The 23,949-nt window shown below is 47.5% G+C and overlaps 1 protein-coding gene across 1 annotated transcript in view; it reads right to left on the bottom strand.

The window, feature by feature from the left end:
• Window positions 1-5,442: 5,442 nt before the first annotated feature.
• The window catches only part of LOC149349862 (uncharacterized), a 42,300-nt gene continuing 23,793 nt past the window's right edge, over window positions 5,443-23,949 (bottom strand). The window contains exons 6-9 of the mRNA XM_089578836.1: window positions 23,452-23,516; window positions 18,713-18,772; window positions 18,551-18,605; window positions 5,443-11,425 (exon numbers count right to left, since the gene is read on the bottom strand). Coding sequence (XP_089434962.1) covers window positions 11,358-11,425; window positions 18,551-18,605; window positions 18,713-18,772; window positions 23,452-23,516 — 248 coding nt within the window. The 3' untranslated portion in view covers window positions 5,443-11,357. The remainder of the gene's footprint in view (window positions 11,426-18,550; window positions 18,606-18,712; window positions 18,773-23,451; window positions 23,517-23,949) is intronic.

Below are 23,949 nucleotides of genomic sequence, written 5' to 3'. Positions count from 1 at the left end.
GTGATTATCAATGTCAGCTATCACTGTTCAAGAAATAGATGATGCAGCACAGGCGGGTAAAATGGTTCCTAAATAGAATTACTTATACTTGGTTAAATTTAAAAGATGTTTGCTGAGATTGTGGATGGATTATACTTCCATGTGAAGAGGGGGTGTATTGTCGCTGTAATATTTTCATTACGTGTCGTTTAATATTGTCTAGGAGTCATTGACACACTTTATGTTGTGTATAAAATTTTCTTCCACTGTTGCAGGTATGATCCACACTATGTTCAGAAGGTCAAGTCTAGTGGCAGGACGAGCGTAAACATTTGGGGCGTAATAACTAAGAACGGCCTTGGCCCGCTCCGTCGTATATCGGGCCGCTTCTGTGCTGAAGCATACCTGGAAATTATTGATCAGGAGCTTCTTCCCCATCTTCTGGACGGCCCTTTCACGGATGGTTGCTTCTACCTACAGCATGACCTGTCACCGGTGCATGCTGCACGCGCCGTGAAGGAACATTTGGAACAACTAGGCATCATGACGTTGTCTTGGCCTCCCCAGGGAGCGGACCTGAATATAATTGAAAATGTTTGGGGTATCCTCAAGTCCAACTTGTCAAAGATGAGTCTCCACGATGCATCGGCAGACGGCTTGTGGGAAGCCGTGAAGAGTGCATGGGATGCCCTTAAGGATGACGTGGACCTTGTACCCGCACTCTTCGACTCCCTGCCCAGGCGCATCGCGGGTGTTGCTCAGTCCGGAGGCGAGTTTCAGCGCTATTAACTTATATGTATGATGTGTGAGAGCCTTGAGACAAGGCCCTGTTTCAGTTCTAAAATGCACCAAGGAAATAAAGGTTATTTGATGAAAATACACAGAAGTGTTCTACATTCGCGGATACATGCAGCTGTGTCTTACTACCCCTTCCTCTCCTGAAAGAACGAGCTTATACACCCCACGCTTCTCAATGCATTCATCGCTCCTAACGTGGCGACTGCCATTTCCAGCTCAGGTGACGCATGCTGAAAGCGGCAACCTTCTTGCAGAAAAAAAAGGAGGCGCAACCATTCGTGGCTCCGTGGTTTTGCTTAAGTAGTTCAGGAGTGAGCGGGTAAACTTTACAGAATTGAGACAACAAAAAAAGACAGCATAAGTGGGCCTTGGTCCAGAGCCACAAAAACCGAAAAATGATAACTCGCAAGGAGGCATTCTCCGCCGAAGTGGGCGTTTGAGAGCTGCGGTGCCTTTTTATACCGTCGAGACACTGCAAGGCTCATTAAAGAGCTGGTTGGAACCCCGCTTATCGCGATCCAGGCAATGGTTTCAATGTGCTGCTATATTTCTTTACTTTTATTTTTTCTTATCACTTTGCATCGCCAGGCTGGCCTCCCGTAATAGGCAAACAAAAAAAAAAGAGAGAAAGAAATCATGTCTCATGCAGTCTCACATATTAATAATGCGCATGCGCTTTACGGCTTGGCGGGATCTTGCGAACTGATATTGCGGCAGGGCGTGTGTCCTCGTGCTTGGAACAGCCTAGCAGACGACGCTCTGCCTTCGTGCGCGTGCGCGAACTCTCGCCTTGTTGCACGCTTATCGCCGTTATAAGGCGCTGACCAGCAGTTCGGTCGACGCTCGCGCTATATTATTAAAAATCAGGGAGGCTGTACATGTCAACTATGCATTCTATGATCGTGTCAGAAAATCGGAGCTCGAAAGTTTGAGGACTATACATTTCATTTTTCATCAAGTAGCCTTTCATTATTTACTAAAATGTTTCAGAGAAACACTGCACTCAAGATCACACGAAAAATTATTTAGGGCGGCAGGTGCTTGATGGTTTATTTTTATGTTCCCCCTAGTTGGTACGAGTCCCAGGGACAAGTTTTCTTTGTGTTCGAAGGTGGTACTGCAATAAAGAACTGTCTAGAATGGTGCTACACAGTCACCGCTTTCCCTTACTTGGGAAATAATGTAGAAAAAAATCCACAAAGCACAACGACGTTCTTCTCGTACCCCTTTATAACACACTCGTACCAAAGAGCAGTTTTTGTCTGTTGCATGAGAGGCCTCTTATCAGTAACCTTCGATGTTTTCATTATTTACGAGGTGCTGCTACTTTGATGTTGCAACCTTGCGAAAGACTTTCACGAAAGAAAGCTACAAGCATGTCGAGCTAGTTTACTACCCGCGAGAGTAGGAGCTTAACTTTGTCTGCTCAACTTACGGTGTTCCTGAAAACAGTTCGACTTCCACTGCACCGTGCAGCTGCAGATATGCCGCCAAATTTTCGTGTGCCAATTTGCTGCAAAGAAGCACAGTTAGTCTACGGTAACTGAAAGTTCCGAGATAAGTGAAGAACCGAAACTTTTAGAGCATACTGATTGTGATTTGCAAAAATTTAAGCGTTCTCTGTAGACTTATTTCTCACACCAGACTTCGTTACACAAATTGGGCACTTCATTCCAATAAAAAGGGACCCTGTGTAGCAGCACGGCAACACATGTCGACGACGAAAAGCGCACCTGCTTTGGGCGTGCGATCGTTACTCTTATCTGAGGAGGAGGGGGATGGTGGGGCTTGGTCCGCTTCCTAGGCTTGCCCATGTTGCCTTCGGAAACGGACTCGCCTCGTGTCCCACTGTAAATTCACCAAGCTAGCCGGCAGCGGAGGCAACGCTCGTCGGCCATCAACGCGACACCGAAATCATAAGCTACAGAGCGGTGGCAAGGTTGCGCATTGCGGTGCGCTATAGGAGGAGATTGTTGGTTGCGGCACAACATGCGGGCCGCGCAAGCCACTGGCTGACGGTCGCTTTTGCGAGTTTTAACATGAAAGCATCAAGGAGCCCGTGAGGCGGAAAAGGGCTGCCGCGGCCCCATAGTGTTCTTCGTGGTGGAGGCTTGCAATGCGCGGAATCGGCGCCCCCTTCCCGCACGAAGCTGCAGATAGCGGCTGACGATAGGCTGCGGCCCGATAACGCCCTCGCGTTCTACTCTTAAAGGCGAAGCTTAAGCGTCCTCCAAGTTTTTGAGCTTTTTGGTTGTAGGAGCGGCGCGAACAGGAAAACTGCCGCGCGAAGCGCAACATGTTAACTCCCTGCGCCACAAGCTTCTGGTGCGTCTGTACATCCATTAGTAGGCTGGAAAGCCTTTACGCAGCACTTGCATTATAGGAGACCCGCGTCGATGTTTTGCAGTTAGCCAGCCCACTCTGTATTAGTTGCAGCTTTGATACCACGTGACTGATCATGACTTGCAGTCTTCCTCAAGCACAGACATCGCTGTTTGAAAAAAGCTGGAGAACGCTTAAGCTTCGCCTTTAAGAGTGGAACGCGACAACGTATCGCAGCCTGCCAGAGGGTCCGTGGAACGCCATCGCCTGGTCGGCGCGACGCCTAGCCCGTTGGACAAATCACTCGGAGTCTCTGGGAGACCTCTCAACAAACCCGATGCCACGAACGCCAGCATAGCTTCTGCGCCGAGCGAACGGGCAGCAAGCCGCAAGCTTCGTTGTGAACGCGCCTTGGATGTGTGCTGCGTTGTCACATCCTGCGTCCCCACATGGCCCCACTGCGCCCGAACGAGACGAGTGGGAGGCGCTGCCGTCGCGCGCTATTTGTGTACATTTCGAAGAGGAGGTTTTAGTGGGCGCCGTCTGATGGCACTACGTGCGCGCCAAGCCAAGAGGAAAAGTAGCGGGCTTCTGGGATTTTTCACTCACAGCCAACGCCGCTGACACCAACTTTTCTGCGACGCGGGGCCCTTAATGCTGTCGCATAATAAACAGATTATTACTATTAGACGCCAGCTCGGTTTGCAGGTGATGGCGCCACATCCGCAGAGCTCGAATTTAAGTTAACATATCTGTTATTGGCAAGTCTGTAGGCAAAATGCAAAGGTAATTTGTTATAAGTAAAATTGTAAGCAAAAATCCAAGGTAATTTGTCGTTAATTACCCGATGTCTTCTATACCTGTCGTCCGTTAGAAATGAGGTGCGCTTAATGGGGGGAATAGGGTGGCCAACAAAGTGGGCGCTTATTCCCGATCTCGATTGCCCACTACAGCCATATCCCTTGTAATGGGGTTCATCTGTAATATTTCCTTGAATGGCCCGCTTACTGGGTGATAGCTACCTGCTGCTATGACCATCATTACCATCTTCCGGCATGAACCACTGAGCAAGCTGGCTGCCATTTAAAGCAGGCCGCGGTGGCTCAGTGGTTATGGTACTCAGCTGCTGACCTAAAAGACGTGGGTTCGATTCCGCCCACAACAATCGCATTTCGATGGAGGCGAAACACTGGAGGCCCATGCATTCTGCAATGTCAGCAAAAAACCCCAGGTGCTCGAAATTGTTGGCAGCCCTCCACTACAGCATACCTCATAGCCCTAGTCGATTTGGACTTTAAATTCCATAAACCAAACCATTTAAGCAGAATTCAGACACCTGTACTCAATGCAGAAGGCAACGCCGGCAGGACGGCTATAAGAGCGCTTCAGCCATCGGCTGGAGATTATTTAAATTTATGCGCTACGGTGTCCCCAGATATTGCTATTACAAGTTTAATGATCATTAAATTTCCACTGCAGTGGTTGAAACAAAGGCGACTTCATTTGCAAGGGGCCCCGCCGCGGTGGCTCAGTGATTATGGCGCTTGGCTGCTGGCCCAAAAGACGAGGGTTCGATCCCGGTCGCGGTGGCTGAATTTCGATGGAGGCGAAATTCTAGAGGCCCATGTACTGTGCGATGCGAGTGCACGTTAAAGAACCCCAGGTGGCCGAAATTTCCCGAGCCCTTCACTACAGCCTCCCCCATAGCCCGAGTCGCTTTGGGACGTTAAACCCCAATAAACCAAACCAAACCATTTGCAAGGGTGGCAAGAAGCCGTGCACTAGCAGCGATGACAACGATCTGCAACTAGGCACCAGATACGTCAGAATAAACTAGTTCCGCCTTTCGTATAAGCAGTCCCAGCCAAAAATAGTAAAAAATGTGCAGCTCTTAGTTGAGTGCACACGGTTATTTCCTACTGACAAAGGCTCATACTAATAGCTGAACTAGTTGCTTCACCTGCTACTAAATTTCAGAACACTGCCAATGAAGTCAAGCCCACCTCTTCAATTTCAAACATTACTGACTTCCTTTCAAGCAGGTAGCATTATCCACAGAATTTTCTCAATCCCCTTAATGTTTTAACTTATTACCTTAAAACCATTCTGTATAACAAGCGAATGTACTGTTGCAATTGCATTTTGAGTAGTTATTGGCATCCTGGTACAGCCTTCAGACGGTGGCACCCCATTGAGAACAATATGTATGCTTCCCTTTTTCCATTCGTGAGTAGATTTGAAACAGCACTGACTACTGCTTAAGGTTTCCTGAATGCAGTGTTACCTTTGATTATGACCCACTTTCAGCAGCAGCAGCCAACCAAGCAAAAGCACATGGTAACAGACAGTTCTTCACAGCGTACTTTATTATGCTTTGCATATGGTACATGGGCTCAGATCTCCAAGAAATATATCATTTATGAGCACTTCAAGGAATACAGCATTTACAAGCTCTTGAAGGAGTACAGCATTTACAGGCTCTCTATCTGGATGCCAACAGAGATAAGAATTCATTTTCTTGCTAATCAAGACTCACTGGGCATCATAGTGATTTCATTGTAACGTCAATACAGGGAAACCTCGGTATAGCGAACAGGCAAAAAATCGTAAAATAGTTCGACATAGCCGAAATTTCCAACACAAAATTACGCCAGAAATTCACGCAACAGCGGCAAAATTCAGTCAGTGAAGGGACGGCAATTCATGTGATCCTTACTAGAGAAACCGAGAGATCCTTTCCAAGGTTTCAGCAGCGTTTCGAAGGCGCTCATGGCTATTCCGGAGACGGCAAAAAAAAAACCGAATGCAATAGTTTGGCTTTGCCACACAGTACCGCAAGCGCAGGTTAAGCGCCAGCTGAAGTGGCTTCCACATGTCACAGCCGTCGTGTGAAAAGGGGTGAAAGCTATCGCCGTTTTAACCACCTCCGCGACAGCCTATAGTTTTTACTGCAAGCTTGCGCTGCTGCTTCCAGGGTGCTGTTGACGGATGTCAGAGGCAACAACGCGTGCTGACTTCCAAACTACAACCCTACACGGTGCTGCTGGCGAGTGCGAGATAAAAGCTCAAACCTTGGCGCGAATGCTTGCCGCATTTCCACCAGTAACTGGTGTAGTGTAGTGAAGCCTGCGATGAAATCGAACACCGCTTGGCGCAAGGGATTTCGGTATGCCACATTGCCACCAATCAGTGGTGTAGTGTGGCGAAGCCTGCCTTCCGAAAGGACACCGTCTGGTGCGAGGGATTTCGATATGCCGCAACGCCACCAGTGACTGGTGTACTGTAGTGAAGCCTGCGATGAAATTGAACACCGCTTGGTGCAAAGGGAGTTCGATATGCCGCACTCGCACCAGTCAGTGGTGTAGTGTGGCGAAGCCTGCCTTCCGAAAGGTCACTGTCTGGTGCGACGGATTTCGATACGCCGCAACGCCACCAGTAACTGCTGTAGTGTAATGAAGCCTGCGGTGAAATCGAAGGCCACTCGGCGGAAGGGATTTTGCAGTAACTGGTGTAGTGTAATGAAGCCTGCGGTGAAAGCGAAGGCCGCTTGGCGCAAGGGATTTCGCAGGAACTGGTGTAGTGTAGTGAAGCCTGCAGGGAAATCGAACACCACTTGGTGCAAGGGACTTCGGTATGCCGCATTGCCACCAGTCAGTGCTGTAGTGTGGCGAAGCCTGCCTTCCGAAACGACACCGTTTGGCGCGAGGGATTTTGATATGCCTCAACGCCACCAGTAACTGCTGTAGTGTAATGAAGCCTGAGGTGAAGTCAAACGCCGCTCGGCGGAAGTGATTTCGCAGTAACTGGTGTAGTGTAGTGAAGCCTGCAGGGAAATCGAACACCCCTTGGCGCAAGGGACTTCGGTATGCCGCATTGCCACCAGTCAGTGCTGTAGTGTGGCGAAGCCTGCCTTCCGAAACGACACCGTTTGGCGCGAGGGATTTTGATATGCCTCAACGCCACCAGTAACTGCTGTAGTGTAATGAAGCCCGAGGTGAAGTCGAACGCCGCTCGGCGGAAGTGATTTCGCAGTAACTGGTGTAGTGTAATGAAGCCTGCGGTGAAATCGAAGGCCGCCTGGCGCAAGCGATTTCGCAGGAACTGGTGTAGTGCAGTGAAGCCTGCAGGGAAATCAAACACCCCTTGGCGCAAGGGACTTCGGTATGCCGCATTGCCACCAGTCAGTGCTGTAGTGTGGCGAAGCCTGCCTTCCGAAACGACACCGTTTGGCGCGAGGGATTTTGATATGCCTCAACGCAACCAGTAACTGCTGTAGTGTAATGAAGCCTGAGGTGAAATCGAAGGCCGCTCGGCGGAAGGGATTTCGCAGTAACTGGTGTAGTGTAGTGAAGCCTGCAGGGAAATCAACACCCCTTGGCGCAAGGGACTTCGGTATGCCGCATTGCCACCAGTCAGTGCTGTAGTGTGGCGAAGCCTGCCTTCCGAAACGACACCGTTTGGCGCGAGGGATTTTGATATGCCTCAACGCCACCAGTAACTGCTGTAGTGTAATGAAGCCTGAGGTGAAATCGAAGGCCGCTCGGCGGAAGGGATTTCGCAGTAACTGGTGTAGTGTAGTGAAGCCTGCAGGGAAATCGAACACCCCTTGGCGCAAGGGACTGCGGTATGCCGCATTGCCACCAGTCAGTGCTGTAGTGTGGCGAAGCCTGCCTTCCGAAACGACCCCGTTTGGCGCGAGGGATTTTGATATGCCTCAACGCCACCAGTAACTGCTGTAGTGTAATGAAGCCTGAGGTGAAATCGAAGGCCGCTCGGCGGAAGGGATTTCGCAGTAACTGGGGTAGTGTAGTGAAGCCTGCAGGGAAATCGAACACCCCTTGGCGCAAGGGACTTCGGTATGCCGCATTGCCACCAGTCAGTGCTGTAGTGTGGCGAAGCCTGCCTTCCGAAACGACACCGTTTGGCGCAAGGGATTTTGATATGCCTCAACGCCACCAGTAACTGCTGTAGTGTAATGAAGCCTGAGGTGAAGTCGAAGGCCGCTCGGCGGAAGTGATTTCGCAGCAACTGGTGTGTAATGAAGCCTGCGGTGAAATCGAAGGCCGCTTGGCGCAAGAGATTTCGCAGGAACTGGTGTAGTGTAGTGAAGCCTGCAGGGAAATTAAACACCACTTGGCGCAAGGGACTTCGGTATGCCGCATTGCCACCAGTCAGTGCTGTAGTGTGGCGAAGCCTGCCTTCCGAAACGACACCGTTTGGCGCGAGGGATTTTGATATGCCTCAACGCCACCAGTAACTGCTGTAGTGTAATGAAGCCTGAGGTGAAATCGAAGGCCGCTCAGCGGAAGGGATTTCGCAGTAACTGGTGTAGTGTAGTGAAGCCTGCAGGGAAATCAAACACCCCTTGGCGCAAGGGACTTCGGTATGCCGCATTGCCACCAGTCAGTGCTGTAGTGTGGCGAAGCCTGCCTTCCGAAACGACACCGTTTGGCGCGAGGGATTTTGATATGCCTCAACGCCACCAGCAACTGCTGTAGTGTAATGAAGCCTGAGGTGAAGTCAAACGCCGCTCGGCGGAAGTGATTTCGAAGTAACTGGTGTAGTGTAATGAAGCCTGCGGTGAAATCGAAGGCCGCTTGGCGCAAGGGATTTCGCAGGAACTGGTGTAGTGTAGTGAAGCCTGCAGGGAAATCAAACACCACTTGGTGCAAGGGACTTCGGTATGCCGCATTGCCACCAGTCAGTGCTGTAGTGTGGCGAAGCCTGCCTTCCGAAACAACACCGTTTGGCGCGAAGGATTTTGATATGCCTCAACGCCACCAGTAACTGCTGTAGTGTAATGAAGCCTGAGGTGAAATCGAAGGCCGCTCGGCGGAAGGGATTTCGCAGTAACTGGTGTAGTGTAGTGAAGCCTGCAGGGAAATCAAACACCACTTGGCGCAAGGGACTTCGGTATGCCGCATTGCCACCAGTCAGTGCTGTAGTGTGGCGAAGCCTGCCTTCCGAAACGACACCGTTTGGCGCGAGGGATTTTGACATGCCTCAACGCCACCAGTAACTGCTGTAGTGTAATGAAGCCTGAGGTGAAATCGAAGGCCGCTCGGCGGAAGGGATTTCGCAGTAACTGGTGTAGTGTAGTGAAGCCTGCAGGGAAATCGAACACCCCTTGGCGCAAGGGACTTCGGTATGCCGCATTGCCACCAGTCAGTGCTGTAGTGTGGCGAAGCCTGCCTTCCGAAACGACACCGTTTGGCGCGAGGGATTTTGATATGCCTCAACGCCACCAGTAACTGCTGTAGTGTAATGAAGCCTGAGGTGAAGTCGAAGGCCACTCGGCGGAAGTGATTTCGCAGCAACTGGTGTAGTGTAATGAAGCTTGCGGTGAAATCGAAGGCCCCTTGGCGCAAGATTTCGCAGGAACTGGTGTAGTGTAGTGAAGCCTGCAGGGAAATCAAACACCCCTTGGCGCAAGGGACTTCGGTATGCCGCATTGCCACCAGTCAGTGCTGTAGTGTGGCGAAGCCTGCCTTCCGAAACGACACCGTTTGGCGCGAGGGATTTTGATATGCCTCAACGCCACCAGTAACTGCTGTAGTGTAATGAAGCCTGAGGTGAAATCGAAGGCCGCTCGGCGGAAGGGATTTCGCAGTAACTGGTGTAGTGTAGTGAAGCCTGCAGGGAAATCAAACACCCCTTGGCGCAAGGGACTTCGGTATGCCGCATTGCCACCAGTCAGTGCTGTAGTGTGGCGAAGCCTGCCTTCCGAAACGACACCGTTTGGCGCGAGGGATTTTGATATGCCTCAACGCCACCAGTAACTGCTGTAGTGTAATGAAGCCTGAGGTGAAGTCAAACGCCGCTCGGCGGAAGTGATTTCGAAGTAACTGGTGTAGTGTAATGAAGCCTGCGGTGAAATCGAAGGCCGCTTGGCGCAAGGGATTTCGCAGGAACTGGTGTAGTGTAGTGAAGCCTGCAGGGAAATCAAACACCACTTGGCACAAGGGACTTTGGTATGCCGCACTTCCACCGGTCAGTGGTGTAGTGTGGTGAAGCCTGCCTCTCGAAACGACACCGCTTGGCGCAAAGGGAGTTCGATATGGCGCACTGCCACCAGTCAGTGGTGTAGTGTAGCGAAGCCTGCCTTCCGAAAGGACACCGTTTGGAGCAAGGGATTTTAATAAGCCGCGTTGCCACCAGTCACTGGCGTAGTGTGGTGAAGCCTGCGACCAGAACGAACACCGCTTGGCGCAAGGGATTTCGGTATGCCTCATTGCCACCAGTGAGTGGTGTAGTGTGGTGAAGCTTGTGCCCGGAACGAACACCGCTTGACGCAAGAGATTTTGGAATGCCGCATTGCCACCAGTCAGTGGTATAGTGTGGTGAAGCCTGCCTTCCGAAACGACACCGTTTGGCGCTAGGGAGTGCGATATGCCGCATCGCCACCAGTCACTGGTGTAGTGTGGCGAAGACTGCTATCCGAACACCGTTTGGCTCTGGGGAGTTCGATATACCCGTTTCACCGCCAACTGCTTTCGAAAAATATTTATGAAGAGTTCGATACAGCCAATAATTCTTAATAGCCGTGTTCGTTATGTCCAGGTTTGACTGTATAAGAGCATTTGGTAGCCCAAACACAACCAAAGCAAAATGTTCGAGAACAGCTTGGTACAACACCTGCCAACACAATCTGAGCACAAACACGCAGACGCAGCACTATCATCGGAGAATTACCTAGCCAGCAAAAAATGCATCACACAGGAATGGCTGCGCCAAGGCTCCTGTTCTACAATTTCCAAGCAGCAATGATTGCAAGCTGAGGAAAGGGCCAGGAGTAAATAAAAAAGGACGTTTAAAAAATGAAGAAAAATGCATACAAAGATGAGGAAACACATGAATCATTCAAGCCGTTCTGAATTCTCTGAATGGTACTACAACTGTGCAACAATACTACAATTTGAAGTGATTATGGGAGGTGAATATTATTTAACAAGACTGTAGTGATGACTTGGAAGATGTATGGTGCATCTTGAACTGGCAAGCACAAGAAAAGGATGAGCAAACTGCAGTAGTTCCTCTCTGGCCACAAAAACAAAAAAATAAAATGAAGAAAAAGTAGGTGAGCATGCTTTCATGCTCCGGCACATGATAAACACTCAACAGTCACATTATAGTGACAACAACAACAAAAACAAAAGATGGGAAGGACGGGACGAGGGAAGGGAGACCGGCAGGAAGGGAGACAGAGGCAGGAAGGTTTACTAGAAGAGGCACGCAGTTGAACCCCCTTTGGGGCACATTTACTTGACGTCCTTGATGTGATTCTTCAAGTACTTCATCATCCCAAACATGCGAACACGCTTTTGGCCTGTGGTACAATGCATGGAAAAAAAAGCATGAAAAACATCAGTAACATTAATAATCAATGTAGAACATTTTCATCATACTGAGCTAAAAAGATACATGAGTACAAATTAAAATTAACGCACTGCACAGAGAGTAAAGACCACACAACCTGCAGCAAGGACATCGCCATACCAGCAGAAGTACAAAGCATTACTGAATGCAAGGTCCTATAATGACCTGGCAGAAGGTTTACTACCAAGTATTTTTGGCACTTTATGCAAAATAAGCTAGTAAGTGTTGCTCAACTGTTTCTGGCACTTTCAAGGCCAAGCAGTTTAATATCACCTTACAGAGAAAATGGCAGAGGAAGCATTCAAGCAGCTTATTAGAAAATATAAAAACTGGGTGATTACACCTTAAGTGTATAGCATGATGCCACCCCCCCCCCCTCTTCCACCACTGCTCCCTTCATGATAAGCATTGCGGAGATACTGAAAATGGTCACTTGATGTGTCTTTGCAGTGTTTTTAAATTTCTCCCCAACATGAGACATAAATGCAAGAGCGCTTGCTTGGTTTTTATGAAAATTCAAAATCTAAACAGAAAGGGGCATGCATGCTCAATCGAGTATGGTAGGATGCTCAGTATTTTATTGTAATAAGTTAGCACGCATCACCCCTTAAAGCCCTGTAGTCTGTGTAGGTCTGAATATTAAGAGATCTTGGTCTCTTCACTAAAACCAACTAACTCTAAAATCATTGCCTCGGTTGTGTAAATTGTATAAAAGCAAACCACATGTCAAGCCACCACTAGCGGATTCACACAACTGCAGATGGTGATATATTTATGCACTTTCTAGACCACTATTTTGCCGTCAATAGGCAATCACCTTCGAAATATGAGGAAAGAATTGCGGCGAGCATAGCCAGCTAGAGTAGCCAAGAATGTGAAGAGCCTCATAATTAAAACAGCGCAAAACAGAGATGGAGAAGCTAGACGCAAACATCAGTGTTGATTCTTTCACCTCGCACTCTGTGCATTCAGGCTGTGTGTGCACCAAATTCAGAACCACAAACTCTTAATGGCACTCATGTTCCATTGTGCTTGCTAAGCGGCCGGTAAAGTGGTTTCATTCTCACTTAAGCCGTTGAATCAGCTACTTTGTACAGACTGCGGGAGTCATAAAATTGGAAATTATGTTTTTTTTTTCTTAGTGCACACTCACACAGACACGAGACGTATGCATGGTCTTCCATGTTTTCTGCGGAATGGAAGGCAGATATGCTTTGAGATGAGCTGAAAAATATCTGAGAAGTGCCACATGCATGCACTATCACCTCTCATTTGGCACACTAAAGAAAAAAAGTTTCTAGCACGGGTCACCATGCATGCAGTATGTGAGGTGCTGGCATGCAAGGGTGGATTTTAATGCCTTTCATTCGAGCACTCGCTCTCTACGGTGGAGCAGTAGAATACAGATAAAATATGCAGCTAAATTAGTATTGACAATACACACGCTTCTGTAAGAAAAAAGTTCAACCAGATTATGAGTGAATTCCTAGTTGACAGCTATAGCCGGCAGGCGACAGACTACAGGAGGGGAGAACGTAAGATTTTTTTTTCACTTACAACCAGCTAGATGCAATTCAAAAATGTTGAAATTGCAATGATCACAGCAGAGTCAATGACAAAGATTGCCTGTGATCATACTTACTGCATAGCTAGTCAACAAACACGCAACAACTGACAGCACAGTGCGCCGCTTGAAGAGCAATGCACATCCAATTCTTCATTCAGATATGGTGTTGAATGAAATACGTTATAGAGCAGCACTGCTGCTCACATACTTTAAAGGTGCCCTGCGACGTAGATAAAGCATGGGGTTTTTATTCTTTGTATGCAGAGTAAGGGACATTGTAAGTCTTGAACGCGCAATGAGATCGCCGAAATGATAATATTTGATATTTTAATCTCCACCAGAAATGCTTGTTTCGAGCCGATGGTGTCGCAACGCGGCGGCCATTTGCGGCAGCGGAAATGATGTGGCATCCAGATAGGGCGCTGCCTTTTTCATTGGTTGGGCGTCCAGTTTGCATATTGTTCCTTTATACTTGCGAAATGAATCCAAAATATTATGTCTCTGAGTACTGAAAGCTTTTCGCATGCCACAAAAACTGGAAAGAAGCAGGGAAAGCGAACGAAAACTAACAAGAATAAAGCTAGGGGCGACACTTTCCATTCCGCTTCAAACCTTCGTGGCGGCCAGCGCTGTTCGAAAAACGTTGGCTCGAACCAGAAAGCGCGCGCGTCGAGACCGGCCGTGACCATACCAAGACGGCAGCGAAAAAAAAAGCCAGTCGACACACCTTGCCCAAAATTGTGAAGAGAAAGGCCAGACAGAAGACATTAGTCGTGTTTGGGGAGGAGGGGGGCTACTGCCGACAGCCTTTCAGTCCGACTAAAAAGAAACTTCGGGGAGCCTCCTTTGTCATTAGTCACCCCTGCCCTGACTACAGCGCCGCGTACACGGGGGGAAGACGCCGTCAAAATGCGCGGCTGTCTACAGCCCCGACAAAGCAACAACTGCATGCACGCTTCCGCTGCGTGTGCGCTAGGCGCGGTTCTGATTGGTAGCGCCCAATCTCGGTACTGGGTGAGTGAAATGGGCGAGTGAAATGCGTTTTCGCCTGAGCTTTTCATTTTGAATTTTCAGAGTGGAATAACTTTCGTTTGCGTGCTCAGATTTCAATAATTCTTTTTGCTCTGGTCTCTGGAAAGCATGGCGAATCTATTTAATGATATTAACTGGTACTGAGGAAATCATCGCGGGGCCCCTTTAAGAATCCCTCAAAGCTTACATGTACACTTCACGACAGCACACAATGCAAAAAAAAGGCCACACGTTCACGTTGTCATCGACAATGTATATGCATGTCAGCCCCATCAGCAGTTTGTTCTACAGTCTGCGGCTTCCCTCGATAACTTCATGATTTCTTTCACATTCATGAAGCAAGAGCATATGGCTTTCAGTGGGGGGCAGGTTACTGTGAGGGGGCTGAGGCAGCCAGTCTGCATTTGCACCTTGCCACTGTGATAGTTGACTCGACTAGCGGGCTAGTTCCAGTTTCTGGCTGTGTTTTCAGTTTGGAAGTGGTGCCAGAGCCCATCAATAATATCAATGGTCACGAAGCTTCACCATCATGCTATGAGGAGCTTTGTATGCTATCAGCGGCGACTGCACTGTCACAGGACATCGAGCAGACAGCAGGGAAAGCGACCACCACGTGACCACTGTCACTTCAAGTTGAACAATGTTTCCTTAATACACTGCCATTTCAAATGCCGTCGAGCCAACTCGTCATTCAACTCGACTGCCCAACCTGAGCTGCTACAGGGAGCTTTTGAACGGCATTCAGTTCAGATGTAATTCGAGTCGACGGAACCCCGTGGAGACATTCCGAAATTCAGGAATGCCTTTGAAATGCTAGCACAGTTCGCACTGACCAATAACCATCGCCATCGCTTCGCCCTGAAAAGCTACTCCACTGCCAAATGCCTACATGTATACACTACCAAAATTGTACGTTGTTACAACTCCGGCAATGACAACTCAGACTCGTGAAAACTGCAGTGAGTTTGATCTAGAAATGTCTTGCAGCAATGCTCTGTCTCTGTGCGCAGCCGGTCATGCTGCAACACAAAATATCGCCAGTATGCTACAAGCACCTAAAATCAAACAAAAAGAGGGAGACAAGAGAGCCACGTATGTTCTCACACAAGGCATGCGAGTATGACAGCTGCGAAGTTACCACAATCGCTGCAGAAATGTTTACCACATTTATCCGTCATCTGAATGCCAACATTTCCATGTGTACTCAAGAAGCAAAAAACACCAGGAATTGACACAGAGCTTAAAAAGTGGCTGTATCTCATTATGTTGTATAGTATGGCAAAGCAGACTGATGAAAAATTTTGTGGACCATAGTCATAACAGCTTGTGATTAAGAAATACCTCAAACGTTAACAGAACATAGTCAACGGTCCTTAATTCACCCTCACTAAAAATCTGTTCGAACTGCTGAAATTTAAGTCAAAGGACAACTACAAACCTGTGGAAAATTTAGTTACACGCCTGAAATCCCTAAAGTTTGCAGCCATACTGAAGCTCAAAACTGTCAAAGATTTCCAACACTGACACGCACTGTGAAGTTTTGCTAATAATGCCTTTACACACTGAGCACCTTCCTGTAAGTGTAGCTTCCACTTTGGCAGCAGCTCCCACATTGTAGTCATCCCCACTGCTCTCTTTTCAATGCTGTGCAGCACTGCACAAAATCGAGCTTGTCTGGACTATCAGCTAACGCTCTCGCACAGTCTCCACAGCTCTATAGTTTCAGTAGGACAGCCACTGTTTTTCTCTCCATGGTCCTTTGCATACTTCTAGTGTCCCCTTTCCTTTGTGATAGTTCCCTGGTTTCAGCATAAGGGGTGCTAGGAGACTATGAACTTAAACGTCGACCTGTTAGTGCAGGCCTCACAAAGTCAATATAATGTCTCTTTTTCTGTGCCTTTAGCATGACTGGGAGCACTTACAATGCACCTGTCCACTCTTTGAATTGAGTTTAAATAAAGGTTTCCTTTTTAATGCACTAGCACTAGACGCCTTGCTAGCGAAAACCGTCCTCTCTGGGGGGTGAAGCCTCAGAGTAACTAAGGTAAGCTTGGAGGAGCGTCGAGTCAGCTGCAACCAATGGGGAAAAAGATGAAGAAAAAGAAGATGAACAGCGAGAAACGTGACTGCATGCACGTGCAGATGACAGTAAGAGGTGAAGGATGAAGTCGCCAGAGGAACGTGGAGTGCAGCAAATTGTAAATCATGGCTGAAGCCGGTCCTTTGACAGATTCCGAAGCCAAATGATGTGCACGGCAAGCCGACCAGCAGCACGAAAAAAAAAAAAGAGTGCCAATGTGAGTCAACTGACCCAGTGGGCTATAGCAAGGTGCCAAACTGAAGCAGAGCGGCGAAGACCATACAACCTTGCGAAACGGGATATGGAAACTGATGAAGAGGCGAATGATGAAATCGCTGAAGGAATGTGCAGTAGAGAGGTGCGTACAAATGGCTTCAGAAACCGCCGAACAGAGGGAAGGGTGACTCAAACAGCAACGAGCAGCAAGAGGAAAGCTAAGGAACGACTGCAGGAACATTTGGGTGCGACTCGAATCTTCAAACTTTTAAAAAACAAAACAATGATAAACAACGCTAAACAAGGGCAAATTTGCTAGCGCACCTAAGTTGCATTTAGCTTGAGGGGGGCACATGGTTCTAGGCCGGAAAAAATTGTGAGAAAAGTGAATTTTGGAAAAACAGTTTTTCGTACTAAACATACTTTGAACTATATGTTCACAAAATATCCCCACTCAAAATGATCCCAAAGTAAGAAAAATATTAATATTTAAAGAGTCGCGCAATTTAAAAACAAAGCGTGAGCTTCAAATGACGTTCCATTTGCGATTGCAATTACAATGCCGCTCGCCGATCGCCACCATTCTGCTAGTTTGAGAGCTCATTTCGCGCCTTCGACACCCTCAAGTTACCACATCAGCGCAGCCAAAGCTATGGACGTTTTCCCATGACTCAATTTCCTGCTACCCAATAAGCGCACACACACTTCAAGCTTATTTATTTCCATTTTACAAATACAGTCTCTGCCTTATGGGTTCTTTCCCTGGTTTGCATTGCGCAGCTGATGTAAGCTTGGCATCAATTTATTTACGAAGAGTAGAGCTGTGCAGTGATGCTATTTTTACTGCCTTTTACTTTCTGCATTAAATTTAGGCATGTGCGAATAGTGGTTTGTTGGTTCGAAGCAAATAGTAATTTATTTCAAATAATTTTGAAGCGGATATTTCAAATACTTCTACCACACTAAAAGGGTAATGGCAGAACAGGCATTTTAAAAATCAAGTATTTTTCGGATAGACAAGGTCATTACAAATTACATGAAAAAAAAGAGAATGCATTGAAGCTTTGTCACATTCACTGAAGCTGTGCCAACACCCTGCAGAAATGGCCATGGGAAATTGGGGGAGTCGACCAACATACGCAGCCGACGCATTTGTGGGGTGCGAGACCTATCTATGAGACCACTGCTTTTAAATGATAACCCCATGAACACCTTCTAGGTGTACGCACCGCGCACCCAGAGTCACCCCACATCAGGCGTTGGATAACGGCGCCTATCTCCAAGTGCATCGTGGTAGCTCCCATTGGTGCTCGTGCCATCGCACTTGATTCGGAGATTTCACGCGAAGGAGATGGGCTGCGGCACCTGCAGCCAGCTCAGACTCATTCCGCGGAAGTCAAGGGAGCCGCGCATCCTTCAATTAGAGAGATTCAGCATAGCACGGTCAGCGGCAGCTATTGCAATCAGCTTCTGCGGGAAGGCCACTGCGCATGCGCAGGTTGCCCTGAGGACACCACAAGGGGCCAGGCGCCGGCCAGCTGTTTGCTCGCCTGCCCCACTGGAACCAATCATCGCCTGCACAGTGGTGGCGCATGCAAGCAAATGGCACGGCAGAAGCCAGGTAGGTACAGATGTGGGCACCGCGCTTCCGTCTGTTAGCGTCTGTTGCCGCGGACACACACAGACTGGCTCCGGCATACGCGTGGGAGTGCAGGCATGCGGCACAGTCTGGGCTTTGGCTTTGGTTGCATGCGTGCTGCGGTGCCATCCGGAAAGAGCCCAAATAAAATCACAAAACTGCTTGTAACTCAAATTCTAACTGTGCTATTCAAATAATTGCATATTTGGATTCTACATAACCAAACATAGTGATTTCAATAAGAATCCTACCGTAACAAAAAAAATTCTAAGACTTACACGCCCTTTAGCCAGATAAATTGAGGGTAATTTTTTTTAATATATAGTGGCTGGCTTGTTGGTTTTTTTTCTTCACAGTTGACCACTGGCAATAGTTTGCACTTTTGGAAACAGCCAACTTATGTAAAGAAAACTAAAAAAAATTAGCAAAGCCAATATATATGGGAGCAATGCTTCCAGTGGTTTTCTGCAACACAAGGTTATTCAAGTATAAGAGTGCAAACAATGAGTAGAGCCAAGTACATGTTCAAAGGTGTTCTTACCAAAAACCTTCAAGAGCTGAGGATCACAGAGAGCAAACTGCCGGTTTGATGGGTCCTGAAAGGCAAGTGGACAATTAGTGCAACGTATAACATGCACTTTCATTGCAAAGAGCAAAACAAGAGAAACATCTGCTAAACAAGATTAAAAATGGGCAAACTTACAAAAAGGTTCCGCTCCCGAACAATTGACCACATTTTCTTCACAACATCGCTTCTTGCCATCTGCAAAAAAGAGTGACCTCTATTTTAGAACCATAGCATGATACAACAGCAAAACTATGCAGCACAATGTACCAAGATAATGAACCACCGCAAGATTTAAAAAATGCCCCACTAGGAATAGATGCCAATTATTTTTTTCTGATTTTTAGTCTCGAACTACTTGCCAACTGCCAGCTGCTGCAAAGGTATTTACTTTTCACTGCTGGCAGTCCATGAACTACTTGTACCTGCCAGATGCAATCCAGCAGGGTAAGTGATGCTCCACGCAGGCGGCCATACTCAGCTGGATGTGCGTTACAGTGTGCTTTACCTCCCCCACTAGATAACACTGGTCATACAGCCTCACAAAAGCTCAGCAGCTGCTGGGCTGCTACTATTATTACTATTACTACTACTATACACCGACAGCTGCCGCTGTAAAAACCTGGCCCACAAGAAACGGGTCCTCCGGATACATACCTAGCGCTCAAAGAGTTAAATATGAGAGCTGTGTAAAGACGCGCATGCAATCTACTGGCGGGGGTACCGGCAAGGATGCGGGAGTGTCTGTCCACACTGAGAATGGTGGGAGGACATGGAAGGTGTGCACAGCGGGATTCCTGCCCATGCAGTCAAAAGTTCGAAATTAAAAAAAGAGGGCCATTTGCCAGCGGACTGCGTGCAAGCAAGCAAGCATCTGCTAGAACAGTAGACTCTCATTAATTCACACCTCAAGGGACCAGAGATTATTGTTTGAATTATCAGAAGTGCGTCTTAATATGATCCACGACTAAATGTGATTTGCTTCATGGACATCTAAGCATACGAATAGTAATTCAGAACTCTTTCTTTAGCAAAAAATAAAACATGAGTGAGAGGCAATGATGCTTTTACTCAGGTTGTATGGATGAAAAAAAGAGTTATCAATAACGCATTGGCTTCCCAATACAGTAAAACCACATTAAATGGCACATCAAGGGATTGAAAAAAAAAAAGGCCCAAATAATCCGAAGTTCTGACAGTCGAATGGCTACAAAAAATCACTCAGAAAACAGCCTTGCAGTGCAGCACATTTAACTGAAAAAAAAAAAAAAGCAATGGTCGTCTGCTTTTTAGTGAAAACTGTGCGGCAATGACGATTTTTCACAACTACGTACGTCATGGTGAATTTGTTTGCCCACCATCATGAATATCAAAGGAGAACTGCTTTAAAATAGTAAGGCCTCCTTCACAGGCATGACACAGTAGCGGTGGAGCCACCACACAACAAGCAGCTCGCGATGACCATGAATTTTTGGCACATGACCGCACGGAGGGAAGCGAAGAGAACACATATTTGCGCGGGAATAGAGCGACGTCTAAAATAAAATAAGGCGGAGTGTTAACGTGTTTAAACCGAGTAAATGTGCAAAAGCACTTGAGGCAACACTGCCTCAAAGGCAACTGCATGCAAGACCTTATCATCAGCCACTATCGGCAGCCGCGTGTGGGGAGGGGGGTGCCAGTTCCACGCATTGACTGAGCAGCTGCACAAGGCCTCCAGCGGCTGGCGCTCCATCAAAGGTTGAGGCTTCACACATACCTCGGGTTTTTCAGCATTGCTAGCGAAGTATAGCACTTTTGTATTAAAAGACCAGTGACGCCCAAATCAGCATCAGATCCGGGAAGCAGCTGACCTTGGCTCCCTGATGCGCGGCCGACAGCCATTATCGTCGCAGGCTGGTAGCGAAGCTCAGAAAACGAAAAATGTAACCTGACGTATCTGACCTCGGCCACCGCTTTTTCGCGTGCTGAGAGCATTGAAACAAGCCAAGAAGTCTGAATTAACCGAATTTAAGACAGTCTGTGGCATGAATTAAGCAGCTTTAAAATGCATTGAAAATACAGCAAGTCAACCAAAATTTGAATGATCTGAGTCTGAATTATCGCGAGTCTACTGTATCGCGACCCTCACTGCCACATTGCCTCTGCTCCCAGCCTGGAAGCTTCGCACAGTTACAGCTGAGACCTTAGAGAACTCATGGTGGGACACGAAGCAAATCCGTTCTACAAGGCAATGCCGCCTGGTCAAACATAAGGAGGGGACACGCAGGAGGAAGCACAGCTCCAAGTCTAGCTACTGCCCCCCCCCCCGAGATGCCTTAGCAACGCAATCATGCGCTCACTGCACGCGCTTTTGTTGGCTGTGTTTTTTGCGCTGCTGTGCCACTACATGGGGCTCCTTTCCCTGTAACTAAATGCCTGGCTTGCACAACGGAGTTTGCTCCGCAAAACAACGTTAACCAGAAGGTTCAGATTTTTGCAGTTCACGATAAGTACACAGAAATTTTCAACACTATGCTAATCTTGGAACTCCATTCACCTCATAATATTTCAAAGCTTTTATGATTTGAAGTTACTGAGAAGTGCCCCTACCTCTTCTTTTCTGGAGCAAATAAGTAGCGCAAAAAAACTTAGCAACACCAGCTGCAGTGCAGTACAAGACATGAACTGATCTCAGGAACACTACGTATTGCGAAGATGAAAGTGAACAGCTGCCTTTGCAGCTAATGAACCTTTTACTGTGAAACTCCTAGTCACTAGACAACATCGTCAAAATAAAGAGTGGTCAATAAACAATGAAGACACGAAAGCCTGCTTTTGAGAGAGACCTCTCATGTGACTAAATTAAAAATCTGCTCTCCAGCAAGAGTCTGTTATGAAGGTCTTCAATTGCATACAGTAGGCACAGGCAAATTCCACACGGCGATAGTGCATACTGATGGCTCACACATTATTAAAAAAAGAAAAAGAAAATGCAATAAAAAATTTGGTGCTCCTGCTCCCTGTTACAAGTAGTATGCTAAATAAAATAAAAGATGGTGAGGGATGAACGCAGGAAAGAGCCGTCAAGGGCGACAGATTAGGGCAAGAATCACTGTATTCAGCACCACAGTACTTCAGCTATCAAAAATACCGTATTTACTCACATAATGATCTCACTTTTTTTTTCAAAAAATCGACGCAAATTTAGGAGTGCGATCATTACGCGGGGTAAATTTTTAACAAAAAATTTTTGAGCCCCGAAAACGCAAACAAGTTGCAGGTCAGACTACCCTTGTCACTCGGGCGCGCTACCCGCTACCCACTAAACACGGTTATCGCGAACCGAGCTCGGCGATCTCAGCTTACGTCGTTAACCGAGAAGATAGAAAAGCGCACGAGCTGGCCCGCTTCAAGAACGTACTTTCTTCGCACTAAATCACGTTCCAAGAGCAACGCATCAAAATAGGCAGTGTGTAAGTACTGCGCGACGGCGCTTTTATGCAGCCTTCGATCTCGTCCGATGGCGCAGCAACAGCGTACAACAGCAACGTCCCGCGGCGCTCAAGCTACGCATTTTACCACCATTACGCCGAAAAATGTCCGGTCCCTGCCGCATCGTTAAAGTAGGCGACAAATTCAGAACGCTCGCGGCACCAGATTCCATGAGCTTACTGCAATGGCGCCGCCCGCGAGCGCAGCGGACGACGGCGCTCTGTACTCCCTAGTCGTCGCTAGGCCTAACTTGTTTCGTATCGAAGCCACGGTGGACGGCGCTTTTGAACTGACCAACGCTATAATGAATGTTCTACTTATAGTGCTGCCTTACTGACAACCTAATTGTTTCGTAATAAAAGAAATATATACGACTGATTTCAGCGACGCCATAGCAGCGGAGCTGGCGTGCAAGCAGATCGGGTCACTCGCGCTGCAACGGCGGCAGCTGCTACGCGGCTGCGAACGTAAAACTAGCTCGTATCGCAGTTATTACTCCTACCAGCAACTCGGTGCAGGCCAGTGATCCTTTAAGGAGCATTCATTTTTTACCTTCCCGTATCCCAGGGCTTATTATTTACGAAAACAATAAAGTTTGGCCAGATCACCGCATCACTTCGTCGCACCGCAACCCAGAATGGTGGCGAGCCTTGCGACAACGGCGAACTGTGATTCGAGATTACCGCAGATAAGTTTGGCATCCGCGATTAAGCATAACCGCCCGTGTGACTGCAGGTCAGCCAACAGGCGGCTGCCGCTGCAATGCTGACAGAGCAACATGGTTATCTGCACGTGCCATCTGTCAGACAGATAGCAAGTACGACCATCGTCGACAAACTGCAGCGGCAAGTTCAGGGTGCGATCATTACGCGAGGAATAAAAAAAATTGAATTTTGCCGACAAAATTCGGGGGTGCGATCATTACGTGAGTGCGATCATTATGCGAGTAAATACGGTACATCTTTCAGTAATTCTAGCACACAATTCAAAACAGCTGCATTAAATTATTTCTTTATACACCATATAGGGTGAAAAAAATATCTGCCTATATTTTCAAGTCTACAGCTGCACTGAAACATAACAGCAGCAGAAAGAGCTTCAGCTGTGCAGCAACATAGCGTAACATAACAAACCATCTTTTGACAAATAAAGACAACAGGGAAGCCTCTCATAGCTTATTGAGCCAAGCGGACTAATTGCGACAAAGATTTGCCCTGTACTGTGTACACATTATTGGACAACATTATTAGTGCAACAGTACAGACAAAAAGCCCATGCTAAAAAGTGATTCAACAAAACACCTCTCTATTGCATGACAAAAAAAAAAGCAAATTAGCACAGCATTTCCACAGCAGAAGCCCACAAGCACTACAGAATTGTGAAGGCCATCAGCGAGCAAATACCTGTTCAGCACCAACCACTGCTGCAAGCTCTGGAGAAAGAGCACACTTCCTGGAGTATGCAGACTCTGCAATAAAGAATGCAAGCAAGAATCAACTATGCAGCAGCAGTACAATGAATTGGAAAGTTCAAGCAGAACAACAGAATACCAAAACGTGCTCAAAAACATGCCCATTAACAGCTTGTTTACGATTTTTTGATGCAAACTGGTACAATGTTGCTAGGCTCATTCATATGAAACCTATTGAAATAAGCATCCACCATAAGGTGCAGCAGCTACTGTAGCACTATGGGGCACGAGTTTGTGGGCTGGGACTGTAGCATCAGCAGCTACATTTCAAGAGAGGCAAAATGTAGGAACACCTGTGTAGTGAGTTTTCAGAGCACATTAAGAGAAGCACAGGTGGTCAAAGGCCAGTACAATCTGCACTGCAAATTTTGGTACTCCATGGTATCTACAGGTCAATTAGGAACTCAAATTGAGATTTTTAATTATGGGG

This window comes from Amblyomma mixtum, chromosome 3 (assembly GCF_055824585.1).
Source record: "Amblyomma mixtum isolate Tamu chromosome 3, ASM5582458v1, whole genome shotgun sequence".
In the NCBI taxonomy this organism is placed as follows: domain Eukaryota; kingdom Metazoa; phylum Arthropoda; class Arachnida; order Ixodida; family Ixodidae; genus Amblyomma; species Amblyomma mixtum.
This window is presented reverse-complemented; position numbering and strand designations above follow the sequence as displayed.